This window comes from Lacerta agilis, chromosome 4, assembly GCF_009819535.1.
Source record: "Lacerta agilis isolate rLacAgi1 chromosome 4, rLacAgi1.pri, whole genome shotgun sequence".
Taxonomy (NCBI): domain Eukaryota; kingdom Metazoa; phylum Chordata; class Lepidosauria; order Squamata; family Lacertidae; genus Lacerta; species Lacerta agilis.
In genome coordinates this window covers 64,201,183-64,223,459 of record NC_046315.1, presented here as the reverse complement: position 1 = coordinate 64,223,459, position 22,277 = coordinate 64,201,183, and the positions used below count along the sequence as shown (strand labels likewise).

Sequence of the window (22,277 nt, the reverse complement as noted above, 5' to 3'; positions counted from 1 at the left end):
CATTGTAGGGCAACTGAAGGGTGTCTCTGAGGAAGAGCTTTGGCCTGGGGAAAGTCCTGAGGGTCAGACTGAGACATCTGGATTGGGCCACATTTGGTCTCTGGGTCTAAGGTTCCCCACCCTTGGCTCATATAATAACTGTACAGAGTTATTAAATACCAGTTGCTTAGCACCAGAGTTGAGTCCCTAAGGTTGGATGGTGCCTTGAATGCATCTTTCTGGCAACTCCTGCAGCCAAGCTGCTTTCCTTTGGACCACATCAGCGAGGCCAAGAGGAGGGTCTTGTTGTCTCTGCAGCCCAGGACTTTCATACATACTGTCCAGGCTTATGTCCCGGAGAGGTCACTTCGGTGCTGCTAATACAGCGGTTTGACTTCGCCCCTGGAGGCGCACTCCATTGTCTCTTGAGAAAGACAGCTGTCAACAACAAATATGCCTGGATAAGAAACAACACTTTAATAACCCATCAGGCAAAACAAAACACTTAAAGGTACAACAGAAACCGTTCCAGCTCATCTGGTAGCAGAAGTTCACTCATTCGCTGTCGCTGTTTGCATCCCAAGGACTTCCGTATGCAAAGGCGGCACAACTGCATCAAGGAGAAGGGCCCTGGAGAGGGGAAGAGGCCAAAGAAACAAGCAAGGTATTATTGACTTTGTATCGTTTTTCCACAGAATACCATCTGCAGCTGCATCACAAGGTCAACTTTCCTGAGACCCGGAGCAGCTGCACTGAAACAAAACAGCTTTGAGTTCTCTGCTTCTCACAGTGCACCTGAAAGCTTCAAGAAATTCTTGTGTTTGACTTTTTCCAAATTCAGATACATTGTTCAAGGTCAAAAGCAAATTACTGCATGAGAGAAATATGGGCTGAAACAAAAACAAACAAAGCAACTGACTGTATTACGAAGGCTATTGCTACATGGGAAATGAAATAATACAAAAATAGATTTGATTGTCTGTAATCTTTGGGTCTGTAATCTTGAATAATAATAATAATAATAATTATTATTATTATTATTATTATTATTATTATTATTATTATTATATTTTTTGCAGCAACCAATTATTGCCATAAGGCTTTAAGATGAAAGTGAAATAGCAGTCTTCTGGAATAACATTGGTTTTAGCTAAGTGGGCCATTCTACTTTCTCCAGCCCCAAATGGTGATAGTAGTGGGATTTCATCCTTGACCATTATCTGTGGGAAAGAGTTAAATACCGCCTTTACCTCAATGAATTTGCAATCCTTTTCTCCCCTTGCTGAAACTGCAGGGCAGGGTGGGTGGAGGGAGAGAGAAAAATAGATACAAAGGAGAAGGTCAGAGTGATAGTGCTGATTTCTAGGCGGGAGAGATAGTCTATAGAACAGGAAGTTGCTAGTAGAAGTTCTACACAGCTCAAAACCATCCAGGAAAGCAACTGAATAACTAAACGACAGATCTCCTGGGGAAAATACACCAGAAGTTAATTGGGTTAAAAGAGTAAGATTTTCTGAATTTTGGGGGGCGGGTGGGGGGGGGAACAACCTCAAAGCTGAATGGGGGGGGGGAATGGGAGGATTATCTTTTGATCATGATATCATGCAGAGCAGATGCTCAGTGTGGAAGCAGCTTTTGTCAGCAAAGAATACAGTACTAAACTTATCCCCCTCAGCTACATTAGTGGTTGCGGGGGTCTCCCTTCTGATATAAAGTCAAAAAAATGAATTTGATGGGAACAAAAAGATATCTCTCTCGGCCCTAAAACCCCTCATAGAGTAGCATGCACAAACCGTGTCACAATGGGTTTCAAGCAGGGAGCAACAACACTACGCAAGAGTAGAAACAGAATACAGATCTCTAGGTCGCTCAAGTAAATGAACAGCAGGCAGAAAAGGGGAAACTCTCCTCTGGGGGCCATGATCCAGTGCTAACGGGAAATTGCCTTTCCAGCCTCGAGGGCTACATAGAGTGTAATATCTGAATGTGGGCACAGTATAGAGATTTTCCAATGATTTTTTAAAAAAACCCATCATCAACATACTTATTTATGTACAGCCCAGTGCCAGATTTATGTATAAGCTAAACAAGCTATAGCTTAGGGCCCCACTCTCTTGGGGGCCCCAAAAAAATTTAAAGGTAAAAAAACCTGGATGTACATTTCCAAAATATATGCCAATGTGTTTGCATTATTAAGTTTGTTATGAATAAAAAATCATTTTAAGTTAGAGCTTAACAATTACTTCACTATCAATATACTTCACTATTAATATACTTCTTCTTAATTGTATTTCAGTTCAAGAATTACTTTGATAAAATACATATTTTGTCATGTGCAAATGGCATTAGATACCTATTAGGTCTATAAATTACCATATAGCATATATTCAACACAAAAAACAGTGACAATTTGTTGTTGACAAAGGACAGCTGGACATAATAAAGGGCCCCATTACCTTCAGTAGCTCAGGGCCTCATCAAACCTAAATCCTGCCCTGGTACAGCCCATTTGAAATGTTTAAAAAATGCTTAGCACATATTATATTACTAATTCCAGATGGAATGTCATATCATCCAATCACCAGTTTCTTATTGTGCCAATTTGTGATAACCCAGAGTAAAGCCAACTCTATCCAAGATCATACGTGGAAAACAATGATGCTCGTTTGTTTGAATGCATGATGTGTGTTCCAACAGAAATGTTAGAGCTGCCACACTGAAGTCAAACATCTCATTATGATTTAACGGAGCTGAGCACAGTCATTCATATCCACTATTTAGCTCTCATTAGCAGCTATATTATTTATCTGCCAACTGCAAGATGAACATCGTATTTTCTTACAAAACATGGTAATTAAATATGGCAACAGAGCTTTTAAAAGCCTTTCCTCGTTGTGATTCATACTTGCGGCCTTCAAAACATTTCACAATAGTATAATAACTATACATAGATAGCAAGAGTTAGGCTACATACATATTTCATCTTTTATTTATCCCTTGAAATGATTCCACACAGATGCAACTATGTTGGCAGGAATAATCTACTGTAGTACATCAGGCCTATACAGCAAACCTTCTATGGCTTCATATATGACATTTACCCTAGCATTATAAAAAACACCAACGCACCATCATTTATATCATACAATGCATATCCCCTAGTGTCGGTATATAACATTTTGATCTAAGTGAATACGTGTGTCTAAGTGTGTAGATGCAGATACAAATATATGCATAAAGAGTCAGACTGAGCAGGATCAATATGAATGAGTTTTATGCTCATCAGGAAATATGCAAAAGGAAATGTTAATTTTGTTTGTCAAAGCTGATGTTTAAGTATGTGATAAGGAGGGTCCCCAAATTTGCTTACGGGTTGGAAATAATACAGTCCCACTGGTCTGTTTTTCTTTTATACTATCTGCTGTATTATTTCAATGCAATAAATAGTATCTATCAATAAATAAATAAATAAATAAATAAATAATGAACCACATAGGCACAAGAAAATCTTGACTATTTTGATGGGTATAAATTTGCTGGAAAGAAGCGTATAGCAGAAGGGAAACTGCTATCAAAGCATTCGTGTGTTGTTGTCACACCAGAGGATGCATATTGGCAGTACATTCTACAAGATACTTTCCTTCTTGGAGCACGTTCCCACGCAACTTATTTCTGTTTCATACCAAGAAATATGGGCATGGATGCTACTCTTTGAACAAAAATTGCGAAGTGTAACTAGGATAAAAACGAAGGTTTCGGAGTTACAAGAACACACAGTTCTACTTTCTTCTGAGACCTGGATCCTACAAAGATGTCCTTGAATGTGTAGCAATCAACATGTGTACTCCCTATCATAACTTCAGGGTCACATTGTGGCATCAGTTGTTGTAACTAAGTCGAGATATCTGCAAGGTTTTTATTATTACTTAGCTCAGATTAACAAGCATAATTAACAATGTGGGGTGGGGTGGGGTGGGAGGAGAGAGAGAGAGAGAGAGAGAGAGAGAGAGAGAGAATGTGTCCTTTTCAAAGCTTGATTCAGCTCCCTTAAATACTTTGAATTTGAATGAAACAAAGATTAATAGGCACCTTCTCTCTGCAGCAATGTCTGCACTAGTGTGCTCTTTGCAGGAACCAGGTCTGTTGGCTTTTTGCCCTCGGCATTCACAGCCCCGATGTCTGCTCCAAACTCAATAAGTAAATGCACTAAGTTAGCATTGGAAGTCTGAGCAGCCACGTGGAGAGGGGAATTCAGTCCTTTCCCAGTATTTGCACTCGCTCCTGGGGAGAGAAAAGGAAAGGAAAGGAAAAAGTTAAAACTAGCAAAAGCTGCAGTTCCCCATATTCTTTATTACCTTTATTACACAATCTCCTCCTATATATGCACATTAGTTGTTGGGTTTGTTTTTTTAGTTTAAATTTCAACTGGCTTCAAGCCTGTTTGCAGACCGAGGCTTGCAGCCAAAGCAACGTGGAAACTGAACATGCATGAAAGGATTCAGGGATGTTCACAAAGAATGACTGATGCCTTTGCACAATACAGGTCCCAGTGTTCTTGACAATTAACCTAACAAGCAAATATTTCAACCCACGTAGGTTGTCTCAGGCAGGTGTTTGTGTTGGCAGGAGAACACAGACTAAAACTGTAGAAAGCTACAAGGCAAAGTTCACTTCTGTCTGTGCGAAATTGGTTACAGTTTAGCCAAACTGAGGTACTCACTCTGGTTTCATTAGGTGTGAATCTCTCAGTTCGGCAACTTGGACGTCCGACGTGGCTTCCGCTTGAGTGCAAGAAGCTCTTGCAACCAATCAGAAGCTGCGCCTCAGTTGTCGAATATTTGGAAGTTGAGCGGTCTTCCAGAATGGATTACGTTTGACAACCAAGGTTTGACTGTATCTGTTATTCTACTGTAAGACAGGAACCTGTGCACTCCCCACCACCACCAGGGGACACACACACACACACACACACAGAGAGAGAGAGAGAGAGAGAGAGAGAGAGATGCTGGACTAGAACTTCCATTATTCCTGATCACTGGCCATGCTGGTTGGGACTGACAGGATTTGGAGTTTAGCAGGCTTCTCAACCCTGCTATAAGAGTATGATATGTTCCTAGTGGCCTTAAGTAAACTTGCAATTTTAGTGCAATCAGCGCAAGGAGAAGAATACCCTCTGTATTCCTGATTTGAGGAGAGACTGTGGCTCAGTAGGCTTCACGTGGAAAAGGCCCCAGGTTCAATCCCCAGCATCTCCACATCGGGTTGGGAGGCATCCGACTGAAACCCCAGAAAACCACTGCCAGTCTATACTGAGACAAACAGAGGTGGATAGGCAAAAGATCTGGTTCACATAAGGGAGCTTCCTGTATTGCTATGATGGGGTGGACAGGTTCAAGAAGGGGCCTATGAGCGTTGGTGGTTTTGTGTTTGCATCGGCCATGGCCACCTCTGAGTAAGGAGAACCTTGTTGTGGTGGATCTAACTTGTTAAAATATGAGCTTATTTATTTCAGTGGCTGCTGTCCAAACAGATACCCTGGGATCTGTTAATACCTTGCAAATTCTGCAGGCAAAATTCTTGCATCACTGTTATTTCCCTTTTGGGGGTGGGGATTCGTTCTTCCCTTGCTGTTTTTGGGATTCCCTCCCTCAGCTTAGGTTTTCTAAAAACTATTGTATAGATGCAGGTGGTGCTGTGGGTTAAACCACAGAGCCTAGGGCTTGCTGATCAGAAGGTCGGCGGTTCAAATCCCCGCGATGGGGTGAGCTCCCGTTGCTCAGTCCCAGCTCCTGCCCACCTAGCAGTTCGAAAGCACATCAAAAAGTGCGAGTAGATAAATAGGCGGGAAGGTAAACGGCATTTCCGTGCACTGCTCTGGTTCGCCAGAAGCGGCTTAGTCATGCTGACCACATGACCTGGAAGCTGTACGCCGGCTCCCTCGGCCAGTAATGCGAGATGAGCACCGCAACCCCAGAGTCAGACACGACTGGGCCTAATGGTCAGGGGTCTCTTTACCTTTTATACCTGAAGGAGCGACTCCACCTTCATCATCCAACCCAGATACTGAGAGGTCCAGGCAGAGGACCTTCTCGGTAGTGGAATTCACCCTGTGGAACACCCTCCCATCAGATGTCAAGCAGATAAACCAATAAACAACTACTTTGAGTTTCAGAAGACACCTTCAGGGAAGTTTTTAATGGTTGATGTTTTATTGTGTTTTTAGTATTTTGTTGGGAGCTGCCAAGTCAGATGGGCAGCATATTATTATTATTATTATTATTATTATTATTATTATTATTATTGCAGATCTCCCCAGGCTGGCTCATAACCTTTCTTTTGTGCGTGGATGATGTCATTTTGCCTTCATAAGGAACCATCTTTGAATATTTTCTATTTTGTTTCATCTTTGAAGAGGGAGTTTGCTATTGGCTTACAAGTCAAGGGTAGCCAACATGGTTCTCTCCAGGTGTTTTAAACTACAATTCCCACCGGCCCCAACCAGTGTGGCCAAAGGTCATGGATAACTGGAGCTGTAGTCCACAATGTCTGGAGACACCATGTTGCCTATCCCTGATGCAGGATATAACATTTTAAAAATTACCTGACTCAAGTAATTTTTTGACGCAGTCCTCTTGCTGGCTCTCACAAGCGACGTAGAGTGGAGTACCAAGATGCTTTATGTTGTGATCAATATTGACTCCGTGGGATATAAGGGCTTCCACACATTTGGTATGGCCTTAAAGGATTACAGGCACTTATAAGTTGTATCAAAACCAACCTGATGACTAAAACATTGTAGCCCTGATAGAAATCAGCAAGGCTTTGCTGTCTTTTCAATTTTTTTCCAGTTTCACCCACTCTCTTTGTCTCTAGCATTAAGGTTTCTTTTTCTGCCAAATTTTAATGAACCTATTTTGTGGGATCGACGGTTGCTGCTTCTGCACAATGAAATTCAAACAAACATTGTTTCCCACATTATCTTATTTCCTAACCACCCCAATAAAACAGGGCTAGCCCTCTTAGAAAGCCAGTGTGATGGAAGTTGTGCTCAGGGATAACACTAAACCATACTTTATCATTGTGGTAATAAGCCTACTCTCTTCCTGGACTTGCACCCTCCCCTCCCTTCTTTGGTGCATCTGTAAGGTAGTGATTGGAATCACTAACTGCAGTTAGGCGTGCCATCCAAATCTGAAGAAGTGTGCATGCACACGAAAGCTCATACCAAGAACAAACTTAGTTGGTCTCTAAGGTGCCACTGGAAGGAATTTTTTTAATTTTTAATTTTGTTTTGACTATGGCAGACCAACACGGCTACCTACCTGTAACTGTGGTTGATGCTGATTAGTGAAAACAAACCGGCTGCATAAACCGTGGTTCGATTAAACATACATACACATCACAGGTGGTTTTGAATCTATATGCAACCCATGCATCTAAATGAAACAATGGATGCAAAGATTGTGTTGGAATAAAGGCACATCTGCTGACATTTACCTCGCTTAGCAGCTTCGTGGATAGGTGATGCCAGATCGCACACGGCATGGGGGCTGGCTCCATGCTGCAGTAACAGGTTCAAGCAGTCTACACTGCCACTGACACAAGCATTGAACAAAGGGGTGTTCCAGTCAATGGTAGCCATGTTCACCTGAAAGGAAAAGAACCAGCAATGTAGCTGTTGCCTAAAGCGGTGGAACAAACATTGGGGAAACAGCCATGCAACTGAATACTTACTAACCACCCCCACCATAAATTATTTTGTTGGCATTAAGCATGGCATTTTCATCAGCCAGAAATAAGCATGTGCCACCTAGCTTTCTATTTGAGACCTCCTTGTTGTTTTCAGTGCTGAGACACAGCCCTAAGAATATTGATAACAAAGTGCTTTGGAGCATTATCAGAATGTGGTTTGCCCACACCCTGTTCCCATCCAGCCAAAATCAGGGGCAATGATTTTCAGAGAGATTCCAGCCCCTGGCCTTGCTTTCTATAAACAAATTACTGCAATCAGCAGCAACCTTGCACATAGCATATGCAATTCTAGAATATTTATTCTATTTTTAATAGATTGGATTATTTTTCCAATCAGTGCTGATGAGAAAGTAGCATTTGGGGTGGTGGTGGTGGGGGTGTCATCATCGACATGGCTCACTCTCTTGAGTTATCAAGGCATCTTGTTTCTGCATGCACCAAAATCCTAGACATCTTCAAGTTACTCACATTGGCCCCGTGTTTTAACAAGACACTGGCACAGGCAGAATGTCCCCCTAAGCAAGCTTCATGGAGAGGGGACACACAATCCGCTGTCACAAGATTCACACTACTTCCCTGATTTAAAATAAAAAGAAAGGATAATTAGAGGCTGATTTCTGCATTGCCACATGAATCTGAAATGTTTTGTGTTGCCAGCAGTGCAAGTCTATTCACTACTACTCAGAAGCAAGTCCCATTAAATTAAATTAAATTAAATTAAATTAAATTAAATTAAATTAAATTAAATGAGATAAGTGTTGTGTACAGCATCAAAGTCCTAAGCACTAGAGGCACCCTTGGTCTCAGAGACGGTAGCGATCGTTGTTTTAGTTGCATTAAGTCCCACCGATGTGAGGAATGATTGGCTCACTCAAGGGTTATTCTTGATATGCAAACTTACTTCAACAATGTTGCATCTGCAGAATGCAGGTGTGTTGCTTCCCTATCTTGTCTATTGTTCCCAGTTGCTTCAGAAATTGTAGGGGCCTTTTTGCTAATCCACCATTATTAAAAGACTGAAAATGAGAACATAGGAACATAGGACACTGCCTCAGACCATTGGTCCATTTAGTTCAGTATTCCAGACACTGACTGGTAGCTAGTGATGGACAAATCTGTCAGCTTGTTCTCTCATTTTATCCGTTTTTCAAATCTTAAAATCAGTTCTCATTTCTGCAGCAATGTGGGGTTTATTTATTTATTTATTTATTCACACACACACACACAAAAACCCACCAGCATTTTAGTGCAAATTTCTCCTAATAAACACATTTTTATATGCAGTGTCGGCTAATAATACATTTCTGTAAACAATTTCCCCCTAACAGGATGCATTTTATAAATATAGAATTGCACACTTTTGTCTAATACATTCATATTCACATTCTTTGGAGAACTACATTGTGAAGTTCAGATACTCTGCACAGCTGTTGTTAATGTACTACTGCATTAGTCAGTGGTGCCATTCCCCACACCCATGTTCCTTTTGCAATGCCTATTTACAAGTAAATTCCACTCAGGAAGGTTTATCCCGATGCTTAATGACAAGCCTCCTGTTTGCAGTTTCAGCTTGTTGATCGGGGCTCTGATCTGAACAGCCTTTGTAAATTTCCGCAATGCCCGTTTCTTTTCCAGAGTGGTGGGGGTGTTAATTACTGATACCCTCTCATTGTTTTCTCTTTTCTTTTTCAAACGATAAAATGGCACTATAAAAAAAAAAAGTTTCAACATTTAAAAATGAGGAAAAGGAAACGAGAGGAAATCAGTTAAGTAAGGCTACCATCCTAACTTGACAGCAAATCCCATGGCATGCAATAGGACTGATTTCTGACATGGTTAGAATGGGTAAAACTCTGCACCACACCCCGCTACAATCCTGGAAAGAGAAACAGACACTGACGTGTGTGTGTGTGTGTGTGTGTGTGTGTGTGTGTGTGTGTAGAATTAGATGGTGTCTATTGCAGGCTTATTAACTACTCACCCCTAGGCCTGGATCAAAAGCAATAAAAAATTCATCAATAAAATGGACTGAACTTACAAAGAGAGAGTGTTCGGTTTAAAGGCACTGGATCCCCGAAATGCCGTAATAGCATTTCACCTGCTCACGCTGGACAGGCTTATGCTGCAATTGCATCTTATTGCAAAATAATCATTCTAATTTGAGGGTGGAAAAACTTGGGAGGCTTACCCATAAAATACTAGACTGAAACAGTTAATGACAACTTGGGTACCTATTAAAAAACTGTGTGGACACAGAAAGAAGTGCTCATATGGAAGCATCCCTGTTCACAGAATTGGAAGTGACCTCAAAGGCCATGTAGCCCACCTTCCTGTCAATGCAGCAAACAGTTGTCACAGCATCCCTGGAAGATGACCTTCAGGCCTCCACTTAAAAAAAACTCTTAACAAAGGAGGAGCCACCGCCTTCCAAGGCAGTCTGTTCCAGTACCAGCTGGTGGGGCAGAGTGTCACTCAGCTGGCTTCCCCAAACAGGTTGCTGCCAGTAATCAAGAGTGTGTGTGTGTGTGTGGAGGTGGCAGAGAGGTCAGCATGGTTGCAGGAGGAGAAGTGTTGGACTGGCTCTGCTGCTGCATCTGCACCACGCCAGCATCACCACTGCCTCACCTGCTCTGTTATCGGCAGTGACCTCCACATGGGAAGTTGAGTGAGCAATGCTGCTCCGCCTCACCAGCTGCTACTGGTCTGGTCCATTCAACAATATCCTTCCTTTTGCCTTCAATACAACTTTCTTAATGGGATTCATTCATAGCGTTCCTCTTAAGCTATGCTACATGTTTATATATGATTCTTTTTTTCAGCCTACTTAGTCAACATTAACATGTAGCTTCCAGAAAGCACCCGTTGTCATTAGTGGACTTATGCAAAAGTGAGGTGGATAACCACCATTCTTCCTACTACGAACAACTGAAAGGACCTCTTCCCTTTCCAACTCAACTCCTGGGGTTTGTTTGGTTTTTTTGTTTGGTTTTTTACTACCATTTTCTGAAAATGTTACATTTTAGTTCTCCTTCAGGTCAGCACGTATGTCAAACCTTTGCTACCTTACTGGATAAAATGGAGCATGCCTTCAACAAGAGGCTTAATGAGCAAGACGAACTCAATGTTTATCTCCCTAATGGTGCAGTACCTGATGGATGAGTTTCTTCAGAGCAAGCAGCCGCCCATGAATGGAAGCATCGTGCAAAGGAGACCAGTCAGAAACAAAATCTGCATTAAGAGGGGAAACAAGGCTTAAGAATAAGGATGTGATTAAATGAGGTTATCTACTCTTGGTTTGGGGAATTGTAGCTCAGTAAATCCGGCACTGTCTAAAAGGATTCTTAAAGGTTAAGCGATATCCATGTGTTTAAATGTGATTACTTCATCCCTGCTTCAGTAAGCAAAAGCAATTGTGTTTTATTACCCGACCTGTCAACCTGATCTCAAGGCAATGAACTTCGAGGGAAGACCAAACTATTGCATGCTAGAGAAAGAGATAAAAAGTCAGTGTCATAGCACATCCAATGGCATGCTTTTTTCCTTTCTTTTCCTCTTCAATGATGTTGCTAGGCTAGTATCCATATATATAAAGGTAAAGGGACCCCTGACCATTAGGTCCAGTCGTGTCCGACTCTAGGGTTGTGGCGCTCATCTCGTGTTACTGGCCGAGGGAGCCAGCGTACAGCTTCCGGGTCATGTGGCCAGCATGACAAAGCCCCTTCTGGCGAACCGGAGCGGTACCTATTTATCTACTTGCACTGGCATGCTTTTGAACTGCTAGGTTGGCAGGAGCTGGGACCGAGCTACGGGAGCTCACCCCGTCGCGGGGATTCGAACCGCCGACCTTCTGATCAGCAAGCCCTAGGCTCAGTGGTTTATCCCACAGCACCACCTGCGTCCCTATCCATATATATACTACCTTGATATACTCTCCTTGTTTGCATTACCCAGCAGGCAGAACAACAGATTATGCCGGGTATGCCTGCCTATACTGTTTTTACTCCCCTTCCTCTGTTATTTCTCCTGGGTCAGATTTTAGCTGGTAAACTCTTCAGAATAAGGACAGCATGCACTTTGATTGTTTAACAGCAGCAGCAGCAGCAATTGGTACATTCTGGAATGATTTAGAGACTGAAATACCATTCAGAATGTCATCAAGAGAGAAGGTCCAGCTGCTGGCAATGTATGGTTTTCCGCTCAATTTGATAATAAAGATGCTGCAGTACCTATCTGTGAGAGGAGACTCCCTCTTCCATGTTTTGTCACAGATCATTAACCAAACTGCTAAACAAACATAAATCCTCAATAATGGCTCACTGGAAACACAGCTCAGCAAAACAAACAGTGAAACCTGAAAAGGTATCAAAATACCTTCTCAATAACTTGTTCCTTAACTATTTTTTACTCCATTCCATTTTTTTTTTAAATCTCATCCATGCCCTCATATTTTTCTTTCAGTTCTGGTCATTCTCATTGAAAAGAACTCTTCCAGGCCAATCACATTTATGTGATTATGTGATATACAGTGGTACCTCTGGTTAAGTACTTAATTCGTTCTGGAGGTCCGTTCTTAACCTGGAACTGTTCTTAACCTGAAGCACCACTTTAGCTAATGGGACCTCCCGCTGCCACTGCACCACCAGAGCACATTTCTGTTCTTATCCTGAAGCAACGTTCTTAACCTGAAGCGTTATTTCTGGGTTAGCGGAGTTCTTAACCTGAAGCATATGTAACCTGAAGCATATGTAACCCAAGGTATCACTGTATGTGATATTATTTATCATTGCAACAACCTCTGAAGTTAGACTGAGGCATAGTGTCCTGGTTCACATACAATATTAAGCCATGTCTTGTTTACCCTAACTGTGGTTTGTTTGAATGTCCAAACCCATCCCAGCAAAATAATCATGGTTTGTTTTCCACCCAAAAAACCCATAACTGGTTGACTTATGAACTCTGCCTTGTTTTTACAATGGTTTGGTGTCACGTCTGAACCCAACAGCCTTGCTGAACCATGGTGAGCCTGTGAACTGGGTTCACATCCCCGCTCCTCCACGTGCAGCTGCTGGGTGACCTTGGGCTAGTCACACTTCTCTGAAGTCTCTCAGCCCCACTCACCTCACAGAGTGTTTGTTGTGGGGGAGGAAGGGAAAGGGAGAATGTTAGCCGCTTTGAGACTCCTTAGGGTAGTGATAAAGCGGGATATCAAATCCAAACTAAAACGGCACAAGGCAAGAGTAGTTGGAAAACAAGCCGAAATTTAGAGAAAAGAAGGCATGGCTTGCTTTGTTCACTTCCTTGTGACATGACTCATGGTTTGTTGAAGAAAGCAGAATCACTTGTCTGCCATGAAGGATTTTCCAAGGTTACATCCAGCTATGATCCAATCTGTATCTGCAGAACACCATGTAATAGAACCCTCCTGAGACTGTACCCAAGGAAGATCATAGCTAAGTGGTAGATCACATCATGCCTTGCAAGGTCCCAAATTCAATGTCAGCTAAATGGGCAGGTGCTAAGTGATGGGACAGGCCTCTTCCAGGTGCTCAGAAAACATCCTGCTAGTTAGAGTAGACTGTGACCCTCCAGATATCGTTGGACTCCAGCTCCCATCAGCCCCAGCCAGCATAGTCAATGGCCAGGGATGATGGAAGCTGTAGTTCAGCAACATCTGGAAGGCTACAGGTTCCTCACCCCTGGAGTACTGAGTTCTATGGACCAATGGTCCGACTCATTATAAGGAGACGTCACATTTTCCATTTCAGTATGCAGGGTGGGATTCTGAATGTTTAAATGTTTCCTTATGCCATAAACTTCCTGCATAAAGAAAGTTTATACCTGTATATCAGAGAGAAAGCCTGGCCATAACTCTTCTTTCTGACATGCTAGTTTTTCATGGACAAGGATGGTTGTTTTTAGAGTGGGGAGCATTCAGGCTTGTAATTCTCCACCTGCAGGAGAAGGCTGCAATGTATGATTTTCCGAATTCGTTGATCAAATATGTAAAATGAATATACTGGGTGGAGTTGAATGTTGCATGAATGTTCCATCAGTGCACTTCTGCCTGCCAGACAGAATGATCTTGTCCTCACCACCCCCACATGCTGTTCTGACCCGCCCACGCAATTTTATGATTCCCTCAAGGATTTCTGGTGCAACTGTGGAAAACATGATCGCCGCTGCAATTTGTACACCAGTCCTCCGAAAACATAACAGGCAGCGTGGTACAGCAGCCAAACTGTTTGCGTTAAGATGTGAGATAGCCAGGTTCCAATCCTCACTCAGGGAAGCTCCCCCATTACATTTGCTCCAGGAAAACACCCTGGTTACACTGGACGTCCCTGCAAGAAATGCATGTACTGCAGATGCCACAAACCATTGTGTATGTGCATCCAGGAATCCTCATTTCCCATACACATGCATGTAGTCGTTTAAAGAGACATGTACATGCATAGCCACAATTTGCATATTTGCTGCGTGAAATGCTGACGTTAACACCAGTGTTTCCTGCACTGATTGTAATGCACAGTGCTGCCCTCGGCCATGAAATTCCTTAGTTGGCATTTGGCAAAGTACCCAGGTCTTCTCATCCTGTTCTACCTCTCATGACTATTCTGAGATTTAAAAAAAATAAAACTGAGCTTGTAGACAGGGTACAAATGTAATAAATAAAAGTTTAATAATAATAATAATTTTATTTATACCCCGCCCTCTCTGGCCAAGACCAGGCTCAATTAAGTCTCAGAGAACAGACTTAAATTAATGGCAGATGAATTAAAAGGGGGGGGGATGTATATTGCTATGGCACTTGGAGATTAAATAAGCAATGTGGATCTCATTCCTCAACTGAACTAGATATTGAGGGTAACAGAAGTAGGCCCCCAACTACACTATACATTTGAAGCAGGTTCATACTGCTTGAAACAGCCACAGCTTCCCTCAAAGAATCCTGCAAAGTTTAATTTGTTAAGTGTGCTGAGAGTTGTTAGGAGACCCCAATTCCCATCATAGAGCCACAATTCTCAGATTGGCTTAACAGTCAATTCCTGGTCCTGGAAGCTCTGGGAATTGTAGTTCTGTTAGGAGAATGAGGGGTCTCATAACAACTCTCTTAACAAACTATAGTTCCCAGGATTCTTTGGGGGGAGTCACTACCTTGGTTGTCAAACGTACTCCATTCCGTGAGTCCGTTCGACTCCTGGAACAGTTCAAAAACCAAGGCGCGGCTTCCAATTGGCTGCAGGAAGCCGCAGAAGCCGTGTGGGACGTTCGGCTTCCGAAAAACGTTCGCAAACCGGAACACTCACTTCCAGGTTTGCGGCGTTCAGGAGCCGATTTGTTCGGGAGCCAAGCCGTTCGACAACCAAGGCACCACTGTACTTGCTTTAAATATATAGTGCAGGTGGGCCCTACACTATATGCACATAGTGTCACTTCTGTTTACCAGGATGGGGTGGGGGCACGGTTGGGGCTGTACAGGAGAACAGGTGGAAGGGTTGGTGAAGCCAGAGTTGCAGAGTCACATTGGTAGAACAAATCCAGCAACACCTCCCATATACACCTATACAGTCTCAACCTCACTTCTATCTACCCTAGTCCCAGCCTCACATTGTCCCAGTAAGTAGTAGCAGCAACACTTCTCTTGGGAAGGCAGTGACATGGCACTGCCCCACCACGTCAGCTACTCCTGACAGTTACAATATTATAATATATATTTATATCTTAATAAAAATAGATCTGGTAAAACAGGAATGTTTACAAAGCAAATGTCTATATGTATCTTCAATCTGCATATTTCTAAGCATGAATGCACACTCATTCATTGTGGCAGCATGTTCAGCTCACATTCTGTATCATTAAATCTGTTTTTAAATCAACAACAAAAGCAAATCATTGATTCATCTAACTGCGAAAGAACTATTCTTTATCACAAATGCCATATGTTAAAAAAAAGACGCTAGTGAAAGCGGTTTGCCAGTTTTCTTAACTTACTGTATACTTGCTCACATCTGGCAGCAACGGTTCAAAACAAGTCTTAAGTTAGACTGATAACACCTTAACTTTTCCATTCATCTAGGCTTTTCAACTACCTAGCTTTTAAAATGCTTATTACATAGATCACTCTGTTTGTTTAAGCACTGTTGTGCTTTTCACATTTACATTTGCTTTTTGCTGCATTTTATTGTTTTTTATTTCCATTGCTAAACTACCACACACACACATATATTCTGAAAGATGGCGTAGAAATATTATAAATACATAATTCTATACATTAATTCTCACTGTGCAGCTATGGTCCTTTCACCTCCACTTTGAAACAATCTCTTCCCTTTATTTTTGTAAATACAGCATTATCACTTACCTCCCATCAGTAAATTAGGTAGGTATGTTGGATGAGACTGGCTTTCTGATCTCTGCGATATGCCAGCGTTCGCATTTGCCCCTTTCACATCCATTGCGACACTGGACAGTCTGGCTACTGTTATTTCACTTCACAGCTGAGATCATAAGAGTTCAAATTCCATCTCGCCTGTTAAAAAAATATCCCAAGTTCCTATGAGTCATTTATTAAGCAGTGTGTATGCAAGTGAAGAACATTCTGCAGAAGACCAAGGCTTCAGTGCCAGCATCAAGTTTACAGGAACCCAAATACCTGGGGCACTCCAGTTTAACAGAACACCTCTTCATTGACTGGGTTAAAAAGTACATGAAGATTTCGGGCACAGAGAACAAAGTGAGGGATGTGGCTGATGTCATATCCTTTCCAGGACCATGTCCAATCAGCGAGTTTGCCTTCTGTTTTTATAAGAAAGGAACTTCTCAGTTGCCAAAAAAACAAGACAGAAAGAGCCAGTTTAACTAGCTCAGCAAACTGTGCCTTCAGGGGATTTATAACAGAGAAAGAGAGAAAGAGAAGGGGGGGTTAGCGCTGTCTGCAATGCCCTTATCACAAGGCACAAATTAATTTGTTTTTTAGACATACATTCAAAAAGAGCATGACTACATGGAGAAATGGCAAGCTGAATCCTTTCTGCACAGAAGTTTTTGCACCACATACCACAAGAATATTAAAACCACATGTTTGGAGAGCTGTTTCCAACTGCTCCTTTATACTCCCTGTGGCATGAAAAAGCACAGTGTTAGGCAGAGCTTCTTTATTTCATTTTAATATCTTGACCACAGATGAACTCAAGACGACACATGATGAAGGGTAAACAAAGCAAAACCCCATTCAAACCAACACGCCAGTTAGAGTAACTGTTCCATTCATCCCCATTCCCATCCCCCCAATCCGTTTCTGTTTAGGGACTTAATATTACACTTGGTATTTTGCGTATTTTTTTACCTGAATAGAAACTTATTAACTTAGTGGCCCTTCAAGGAGAAATGGCTGGCAACTCCCCAACTATAATTAAATGAGATCAGAGAGGAGCAACGACTACTCATAAGCCTGACCTAAGGCTCACTGAGCAAGGGGGAAAGGAGGAGACTGGCATCCTATAAGACAGCGGTGACTGCAATGTATAAGGATCCTGTATTCTTCTGTTGACAGTTTATTATTAAAGTACAGATAAAACCACTTGCCCTGTTTGTACAGTGGCGGTTCAGTGTGGGTCTGGCGGAGAGCTGGGGGGTGGGGTGAGGATCACCTGTGGGGCTGGCTGGTGTCAGTAATAGCCACGGCTGGACAAGTGGGGGGGAGGATTACCCGCCAAAATTCTAATTTCAAATGGGCCAATCAGCACCCTAGTGGGGCAGGCAGTGAAATAAGTTGTGGTTTGTTTGCTCGTTTGTGGAATGGTTCATAGTGTGTTAAAGAAACCATGATTTAAAAAACAAAACAAAACAGGGCTTCGTGTTGTGGATAAATAATGAGACAATTAAAATGTAGAATTCAATAAAAAAAATTAGTTATCTAAACACACTGTAGCATCATCTGTTAATTTAGAAGTAAGGTAAAAGGGTAAAGGACCCCTGGACGGCTAAGTCCAGTCAAAGGCGACTATGGGGTGGCGGCGTTCATCTTGCTTTCAGGTCGAGGGAGCCGGCGTTTGTCCACAAACAGCTTTCTGGGTCATGTGGCCAGCATGACTAAACTGCTTCTGGCACAATGGAACACTGTGACGGAAGCCAGAGCTCATGGAAACGCTGTTTACCTTCCCGCCACAGCGGTACCTATTTATCTACTTGCACTGGAGTGCTTTCGAACTCCTAGGTTGGCAGGAGCTGGGACAGAGCAATGGGAGCTCCTTCTGTCGTGGGAATTCGAACCGCCTACTTTCCAATCAGCAAGCCCAAGAGGCTCTGTGGTTTAGACCACATGGCACCCACGTCCCTTGATTTTATTTAATTTTAAAGTACATTAAATGATTTATACAAATAATAGTATTTCTCCCCAACCCTCAACTCTGAAATATTTAAGAATATCTTTCCCATTCAAGCTTCCACACACCTGGAAGGGCTTCAGAAATCACGACTCAGTGCTCTTCTCATTTAGGAACTAAGCACAGCCTATCACAGCAGTTCTTTTAGGAAAATGTGAATGGACTGAGTAGCATAGGTAGCTCGTGCCCTTATTCCATTTGTTGGAATAGCTCTTAGCCTCCAGAGTGAAACATCAGCCTTAATCCTACACATTGATGTGTCTGACAGTCTGGTCTTTGACCGCATTTCACATAACTGACAGTAAACTTAAAGTGGGAGAAGGGGCTATACATCAGGATTGAATGATGAGAATTGGCAGAGCAATGTAGGAACAGTTGCATTATGTCTGCTTTCATTATGCTCAAGGTAAAGCTATCCAGTCTTTTCAACAGTGCCTGTATTTCACTATAAAAAATGGCAAATCAAAGGCAGCTGTGATTTCCCACAATTCAGGTTTTGCTTCTGAACACCATTCCTTCTGTTTGTGATGTGCAGGTGTAAGTGCCAGCACTTATGTATGCAAAATGGTCCACTCATACACAAGATGAAACTATCAGCAGCCTGGTGGAGCCCTTAAGTTTGTAGAAATAGAAAATATCTGGGGAGGGAACCCTGAAAAGGAGGGGAGTCAAAAGACAGCCCAATGAGCCTGCAGTGGTCATGGAATGCAAACCAGCTGTCAGAAGGGTGGCAAAATGGATGAGAAGAGTAATGGAGTATCTGGGGTACAGGCATGGCTGACTGACTGGAATAATGAACAGGAACATTCCACACTATACTGTACTATTCTATTGCAGGTCCCAATTGTACTACTAAAATACTGGTCTTTAGCCTCACAATACGTATGTATATAACACACACACACACACCACTCACTATGGCAGGAAGTCCTACAACAACCTACAGCTTTCCAGCTGAAGGATCTAAAACAGGCATAGGCAAACTCGGCCCTCCAGATGTTTGGGGACTACAACTCCCATCATCCCTAGCTACCAGGACCAGTGGTCAGGGATGATGGGAGTTGTAGTCCCGAAACATCTGGAGGGCCGAGTTTGCCTATGCCTGGACTAACCTCAGCATAAGGTGCTTACTTACTCATTCGTAGGTAGGGTGCCAGGAAACAGGTTCAACCTGAAACTCAGTTCTTGACCAAACAGCCTTTACTATGGATCATGAATGAATGAATTAGTCATAGTTGGGGGGGGGGACTTCCTTTCAGGTTATTACATAAGAAAATAACACACAGCTGGGCAGAAAGCCCACTTTTGGAAAAGCAAAGTCATGGCTAGACAACAGACTAATGGAATAGGTGGTCTCGAGCCTGCGGTGGGGTGGTGGCTCACCTTTGAAAGGGGTCAAAATGGAAGCTGGAAGATAAATGCTTTAGATCTTAAGAAAGCTTGTGGGGTCTTACCTCCTCACAATAGGTCCCCCAGACACTTCCTTTCCAGCTCCAGGGAAGCAGGGAGGGGGCAGGGAAAGAAGGCAGGAAGGAAGGAGATCGCACCAGGCACTTGGGAGCAATATTCTTCATGTTTCCTTTCATTGCTCTTTCCTGTCTCCTTGCTGCTAGCATGCTGAAAAGAAGTGCATGGGGGATCTAGTACGAGTAGGTAAGATCCCAAGGGATTTCTTGAGATACTGTATAGGTCTTCTCTGAAGGGGCCTACCTGCTGGGCATGGCTGGCTGGGGTGGGGCCAGGAGAAGCAAGGCCTTTGCTTAGCAACCACATGATCCTGGAAGTCTTCCCTCCCTCCCAGTTCTGAGACAAAGGAGTAGAGCTGGCAGAGACACAGGCTGCTGGAAGGAGCTGGGCTTTCAGATGCCTCTCATACCTTTGCTGCCTTTTGCCTAAGAACCTCAGATTTGATGTCCAAAGCCTCTTAAGACTCATGAATTCATTATGCTTTTTGTGGCACCAGCCTTTTAGATAGTAGCAAGCCGATATGTATTTCTGGTATACAGTAACAGTGCCCTGTTTTCAAACTCTTCTAATCATCTGTATGCATACCAAATCCCAAATTTTGGTTCCTTCCAGTAAGTGTGTAAGATCCAAGCATTGTAGCTCTATAAATAAACCTGTCAAAATGTTTAGAAATTGTTTCGAAAATGTCAAACAGTGGAACACATCTAACCCTTTTGAAAACTTTAGACAGAGAGATATTGACTGTTGCTTAATAGGAAAACCTTTAGACTAGTTTGGTGTAGTTCAGTGACCATTTTTTATGTGTGCTAGTCTGAATAAGTTACAGAAAGTATAAATACTGATTTAATATAGATTTTTTTTTAAAAAAAGGTTATTCTATAAAAGACTAGGTCTGTTTGTTTGTTTGTTTGTTTGTTTGTTTGTTTGTTTGTTTGTTTTAAAAGTGACACTGCTGTTCAATGGTATGTGTCAGGCATTTTATAGGACATTACAGATGACCCCTTTGTTACCCTTCTGAACTTGATGTGGGGTAAAATTGCTTTTACAAGCTGGCAGGGACAACACAGGCTTACTAAACTGTTACATGCATACTGTGCTTCCACTTGGTAAATGGTCACATATCCAGCTTACCGACAAATGTTTGGGGATAGGAGAGATTATAAGGGAAAGCTGCTATACATATATTTACAGTATAAGCATTTTTCTTCTTCTATTACTACTTCATGTATTCCAGGCTCAAGGCCTGACACTAGAAACATTCAGAAGCTAAGCTCTGGCTATTAGGACTCTGTGTGAAGATTTCTTGCCATTTCTGCAGCTTCAGGCAGAACATAAGAGATGCTCTGCTGAATCAGACCCGTCTTGTCCAGCATCCTGTTCTCACAGTGGCCAACCAGATGCCCACAGGGTGCTTGCAAGCACAGCACTTTCTTCCATTTCCCCCTGCAGGATTCCGCTTATTGTTTTGAGACACAGAAGAGATCACTTGGACAGTGAAGTCATTGATAGTGACTGTTTCATTTATTATGTCAACTGCTCCGTGAAGAAAGGTTGCAGCATTTGGGACTTTCTATGGATGGCGTGGAGAAAGTGGGCAGAGAAAAGCCTCCCCTCCCATGCTAGAACTTGTGGGCCTCCAATGAACTGGAATGCTGAAACGTTAAGCACAATTAATATTTAGTTACGTTATAGAACCTACTGCTACAGGACGCTTGTATATTTGCCACAGGCATCTGTTTGTCCACTGTGAGAACAGGATGCTGCCTAAATAATAGTGAGATTGTTTGGCACTTGGGTATCATAGGGAATAGTGAACATGAATTGGCAAAAAGTTTAATATTTGACAAAACAAACTGGTTTTGTGGAAGAGAGAGCAAAACTAGGGCTGCCATATGTCCGGGATTTCAGAGACGGAGTTGACATCCAGAGGGAATTGCCGAAAGGTTACGCTTTGTCCTGGATCTTAAGCAAGTTAATTGAAAAATCATATTTTTTATTTGTGATTTTGTAAAAACAACAACAACAACAACACAACCCTCAAACTTAGGGGTTTGTCTAAAAAAAGCTCAACAACTTAGGGGTCCTGGTTTTTGAAGTATGTCAACCCTAGGAAAATCGTTGCTGAAATACGGTAGATCCACCAAGATTCAAATGTTCACCAGGTCTCAGAGAGCCCTCCTGTGTGCATATAAGTAGAGTTACAGGTAGGTAGCCATGTTGGTCTGCCATAGTCAAAACAAAATAAAAAATAAAAATCCTTCCAGTAGCACCTTAGAGACCAACTAAGTTTGTTCTTGGTATGAGCTTTCGTGGTTTCTAAGGTGCTACTGGAAGGATTTTTAAATTTTGTTTTGCATATAAGTAAGGTTAGCTTTTAATGGCAAAAAATACGGGTAATTTTCACAGGCAGAAAGATAACTGTTTTATATAATGGACTAGATGTTACTGATTCAGTGTCATTTATCTTTTTAGAAACTAAGCAATCAACCATTCCCCGTGAATCCATTTGTTCTGCTTCATACTGTATATGCCTGTGATAATGCCAACATTAATGGATCCTCTTCCTCCTCTTTTAAAGCAGATGAGAAAGTATGACCTTGTTGTTATACCAGATGTATTTTCATCTTCTAGGCATTGGCTAATCCTGTTCTGAATTTTAGTGGCCTTAAGAAAGGACATGGCAATTGAATTATA

The 22,277-nt window shown here is 42.2% G+C and overlaps 1 protein-coding gene across 3 annotated transcripts; it reads right to left on the bottom strand.

The window, feature by feature from the left end:
* Positions 1-435: 435 nt before the first annotated feature.
* Positions 436-16,481, bottom strand: ASB9 (ankyrin repeat and SOCS box containing 9). Of its 3 annotated transcripts, none has more exons than XM_033147376.1 (8): positions 16,389-16,481; positions 16,094-16,264; positions 10,880-10,959; positions 8,200-8,307; positions 7,477-7,627; positions 6,581-6,715; positions 4,069-4,260; positions 436-609 (listed from the first exon to the last, which is right to left on the bottom strand). In XM_033147376.1, exons 2-8 carry the CDS (start codon positions 16,185-16,187, stop codon positions 485-487), a joined length of 885 nt encoding a protein of 294 aa, XP_033003267.1. In that variant the 5' UTR covers positions 16,188-16,264; positions 16,389-16,481; the 3' UTR covers positions 436-484. The 3 variants fall into 3 exon arrangements, with proteins under 3 accessions (XP_033003267.1, XP_033003266.1, XP_033003268.1); XM_033147377.1 differs by adding an exon at positions 1,230-1,267 and having other exon boundaries at positions 440-609; positions 16,094-16,439; XM_033147375.1 differs by having other exon boundaries at positions 16,094-16,439.
* Positions 16,482-22,277: the final 5,796 nt, after the last annotated feature.

Bases quoted from the DNA above. Each gene is read 5' to 3' on its own strand.
- ASB9 (XM_033147376.1), bottom strand. From the start codon at position 16,187: ATGGATGTGAAAGGGGCAAATGCGAACGCTGGCATATCGCAGAGATCA. The intron at 10,960-16,093 runs GTAAGTGATAAT...CTCTTAATGCAG, and splicing joins ACCTAATTTACTGATGGGAG to ATTTTGTTTCTGACTGGTCT. The intron at 6,716-7,476 runs GTAAATGTCAGC...TAATCCTTTAAG, and splicing joins CCACGAAGCTGCTAAGCGAG to GCCATACCAAATGTGTGGAA.